This window comes from Astatotilapia calliptera, unplaced genomic scaffold (assembly GCF_900246225.1).
Source record: "Astatotilapia calliptera unplaced genomic scaffold, fAstCal1.2 U_scaffold_81, whole genome shotgun sequence".
Taxonomy (NCBI): domain Eukaryota; kingdom Metazoa; phylum Chordata; class Actinopteri; order Cichliformes; family Cichlidae; genus Astatotilapia; species Astatotilapia calliptera.
This window is the reverse complement of record NW_020535824.1, coordinates 67114-71730: the sequence shown is the minus strand read 5'-3', so window position 1 is coordinate 71730 and position 4617 is coordinate 67114. Positions and strand designations below refer to the sequence as shown.

The 4617-nt window shown below is 39.1% G+C and overlaps 1 protein-coding gene across 1 annotated transcript; it reads right to left on the bottom strand.

The window, feature by feature from the left end:
- Positions 1 to 795: 795 nt before the first annotated feature.
- Positions 796 to 3549, bottom strand: LOC113018424 (uncharacterized). Its single transcript, XM_026161489.1, has 2 exons — positions 2841 to 3549; positions 796 to 1781 (listed from the first exon to the last, which is right to left on the bottom strand). Exons 1-2 carry the CDS (start codon positions 3077 to 3079, stop codon positions 1337 to 1339), a joined length of 684 nt encoding a protein of 227 aa, XP_026017274.1. The 5' UTR covers positions 3080 to 3549; the 3' UTR covers positions 796 to 1336.
- Positions 3550 to 4617: the final 1068 nt, after the last annotated feature.

Sequence of the window (4617 nt, the reverse complement as noted above, 5' to 3'; positions counted from 1 at the left end):
GACCCATGCATTTTTCACTCCTTGGTTCATGTGATTAGGCAATTGACTAATAGTGGGTCAATGACCAATTACTAAGGGTTAGCCCCCATCAGGGTTTAACCCTTGTGCCCTCCTTAAAATGTGCACCTTTTCAACACCTTTGTGTACAAAAAGGTACACAAACAAAATCTGCCATAAAATCCTCATTCAACAATATTTCTTTCAGCTTTTTTTTTTCATAAATGAATTAACCAACTTGAGCCCTTTTCAAAATGATCAAACATTAAATTGTGAAATGTACTCTTTAAATACCAGTTAAACATTTGAATTATTAAGTATTTATTGAAAAAATTTACAAAAAAACTAAATACAGTGGTCTCTCGTTTATCGCGGGAGTTACGTTCTAAAAATAACCCGCGATAGGTGAAATCTGTGAACTTTATTCTTTACAATTATTATAGATGTTTTAAGACTGTAAAACCCCTCACTACACACTTTAGGCTGTTCTCTCAGACAGGCATGAATATTTTCACACTTTTCTCTCTTGTTTAAACACTCCCGAAGTTCAAACCTTTGTAGAAAAATAAGTCCAGTATTATAGAATGAAACCAAAGAGCAAACCCTGTTTTCAGGTCCCAAACATTGGAATAGAGTATATAAATAGTATGGAGATGGGGCATTGGTGGTGATTAGACTCTTGGACATGTCCAAGATGAGCAACAAAAGTGATTTGATTGCATTATTATTTTTGGTGTAGTGCCACATACCATGTATACAAAATTGTACACACACAAAATCTGCAATAAAATCCTCATACAACAATATTTTTTTCTACTTTTTCATAAATCACTTAATCAAAATGATCACACTTTAAATTATTTTCAGGAATTTATCCTTTAAATGCCAGTTTAAACTAAAGAAAAAAAACCCTCACAAAAGTCTAAATAAATAGTATGGGAATGGGGCATTGGTGGTGATTAAAGTCAGAACAAGAACAAGACATAACCAAAGCACTTTTCTTTTTGTAAGCGCTTACTATCTAACATTCACAGACATTCATACTCAAATGGATGGATTAGACAGCAACATTTTGCCCAAGAACTTTCCAATTAGCAGATGCCCTGCTCTACCACCAGAGCTACAGCCACCTCATAGTAATGATCTCTCCATCTTAGTCTGTGAGCGGAAAAAGTCTCTTGCATGTGAGGGGAAACATCTTCAAAAGACATTAAGTCGCATTCTTTTCAAGCTCTTAAAACTACCGATGACCTTGATGACTAAAAACCTGCACACCCTTTTTTTTGGGGAATTGGGGTACTCGGTCAACTGTACTAAGAAAAACAAATTTTTAAAATATTTACCTGAGCTGTGAGATATAAGGCAGACACTCCAGGAAACTCCTCGCTTCACTCTCTTCATGTGAGCAGACTGTCAGCTTCACTTGTTTCTTCTCTGGTTGGAGTTTCAGCACTTCCAGGAGGATGGAGGTCTTTCTCTCTGAGAGGTTTATGGACCAGACTGCAGGAGCTGACTGGAAAACTGACTGTAATGATGGAAGGACACTCAAGCCTGTTTTCCTTCTAAATTTCACATGGGAGTACAGATCCAGCAGGAAATTACACTGATATTTCTTTAAAAGCTCATTCAAGTTTCCATTCCCAAAAGGGAATGTTCGATATGTGCACACTGATGATAACTGCTCCAGTATCTTCTCTCCTGTCTGCTGTTCTCTCTCTGCTGCTGCACAGAACAGATTCCCAAAGAACTTTGTTGTGTCTTCATCTGATGTCTTAGAATCAACACTGGAACAATAAGAAGGAAACATTTAGTTATGATTTGATCTGAACGGCATAAAGAACAACCACACACTACTGATGGACTCCATGTGTGTCCTGTATATAATGAAAGTCAATTTTAAAGCCAACTTCCACCAGAGGAGCTGAACATTGTTTTTAGACTGTTACTGACTCACAACACAAACACCAATCCTATGTGTGAAATCACTTCATACTGAACTGCAAGTTTCTTTTGACTACAAACACAGGGCTGAATACAAAACTAATTTTCCAATTAAAAACACAAAAAGCAGTCGAAAATATCAAACAAATAAATAACAAATGATACATAACGATTACCCAATGTTAAAAAAGTAACCATGTGAAAATAATAGTTGGAAATATGGAAATATCAAAGGAATATTCACGATAGCATGAAAAAAACACAATGGATGTTAAAAAAAAACAAAACAAACCCTCATATATTTCTTTGTTTAAAAGGAGGGACTGTTAGAATGAATTGTTAAATGCTGTCATTATTGTACTTAAATTTGTAATTCTTGTTTCAAACTGCATGATCAAAGACATTCTTTGTTTCTATTGTTTTCTTTAGCCTGTTGAATGGTGAAGGGGGCTATATTGTTAACTGCAGTCACATTCTATGTAAGGAATGTGACTTCCTGCCCTTTGTGGGCTCACCTGTGTTTGTATATGGCAAAACGTTAGGGGAAGCTAAGCCATATACAGGGGTGAGGGGAGATGATGCCTTTGTGATCACCAGGAAGACAACACACACACGCTCACACACACACAGGGCTTTTAACTTTTACGGCAGACCACATGAGGTTTACAATGGGGGTCGTGTTATTTCAATAAAAAGGCTACAAGCGTAAACTGGGATCGAAGTCGTCTGAGGTCGAGGGCAAAGAGGTTGCTCTGAGATCCTCCCCTTGCTAGCAAGTAAAAATCAGTTAAACTGTTTGTCTTGCTTTGTTCACAGGAATAAGTCTGAACCAGCGGGCCTGCTCAGCGCAGACCCAACAGAGATGTTCTCTTATGCAATCATGTTAAGTAGAATTCATTTACCTGAGCTGTGAGATATAAGGCAGACACTGCAGGAAACTCCTCGCTTCACTCTCTTCATGTGAGCAGCCTGTCAGCTTCACTTGTTTCTTCTCTGGTTGGAGTTTGAGCACTTCCAGGAGGATGGTGGTCTTTCTCTGTGAGATGTTTATGGACCAGACTGCAGGAACTGACTGGAAAACTGACTGTAATGATGGAAGGACACTCAAGCCTGTTTTTGTGTCGTAAGCGTATAGGTCCATCGAGAAATCACACCATTTCTCTTTAAGAGGGAGTCTTCTGTATGTGCACACTGATGATAACAGCTCCAGTATCTTCTCTCCTGTCTGCTGTTCTCTCTCTGCTGCTGCGCAGAAAAGATTCCCACAGAACCTGATTTCTTCATCTGATCTCTCAGCAACAACACTGTGGAACAATAAGGAGGAAACATTTAGTGATGATTTGTTTTTTGCTAGATAAATACAACCACACAATCCTGATGGATCAGCTGTTGAATACAGTCATTGTTTCAAGAATTGTTTGGAGCCATAATCACACGTTACTGGTTCTGGTTCAGAACGCTCAACTCACTACCACCAAAGGACTGATAAACATAAACACTTTTACAATACTTACCAAAAGACAATAATAACAACGCAAACTTCCACAAATGCACTACAAACTTGACCTTGGAACAATATGTTTATTTGCACAGCTCAGTCACATGGTTACTGGATACTAGGGGTGCAACGATATTCGTATCGATATTGAACCGTTCGATACAGTGCTTTCGGTTCGGTACGCATATGTATCGAACAATACAACATTTGTAATTTATTTTATCAACTTTCCTTCTGACGATGCTGTCTGTGTTGAGCGCTCAGTGAATCTGCGTTCGACTACTCCGCCTAGGCTGCACTGTCGAGCGCAGATCCACTGAGCGCTCAACACAGACAGCATAGTCAGAAGGAAGAGCGCAGGGCAAGCTAGCGAGACAGAAGTTAAGCTCTCCTTGCAACATGGACCTCCCCCACCCTCATTCAGATCTGGCGTTTGGAATTATTTTGGTTTTCATGTGACGTATGACCCTGAAGGTAAGCGAGTCATGGACTAAAGTAAAACAGTATGTTGGATGTGCCATGCAATGCTCAATTACATGGGTGGGAACTAGTGTGTTAGCGCAGTTAGCTCGTTAACGTGTTGGCCGTCTAGCCCCATGCACGGGGCGATCGGCGGTAGCTCGTTAACGGAGATTTGCCGTGTTGTGGCGTTAAGGTCATTTCAACGAGATTAACCTGAAAGCACTAGTGGGAACACAACGAATATGACTGCACATTTACGCTGACATCATCCTAGTGCAAAGACAAGGCAAGGCAAGGCAAATTTATTTGTATAGCACAATTCAACAACAAGGTGATTCAAAGTGCTTTACAGAGACATTAGAAACAAAAACAAATAAAAAGCATGATTTAAAATAGATTAAAACAAGCAAACAAACAAACTAACTAAACACACACATTTCACACCTGTTCGCGCGATCTGAACCCTTATCGTAAGGGGAGCTACCAGTCCTTCTGTGGACGAGCTACTTTCTATTTTAAATTCCCTGAATTTCAAATACTCTCTAGACCCAGTCTAGACCCAGCTGGGGAGCTACCCAGAGCTCTAAACCCACTTAACAACCAAACAAACAAACAAACAAAACAGTATATAAAATCAAAACAGATAAAATCAGAACAGTAGATAAAATCAGTAGTTAATGTAAGTTTTGAAATTTAAGCTTAACAAACAAACAAAACAG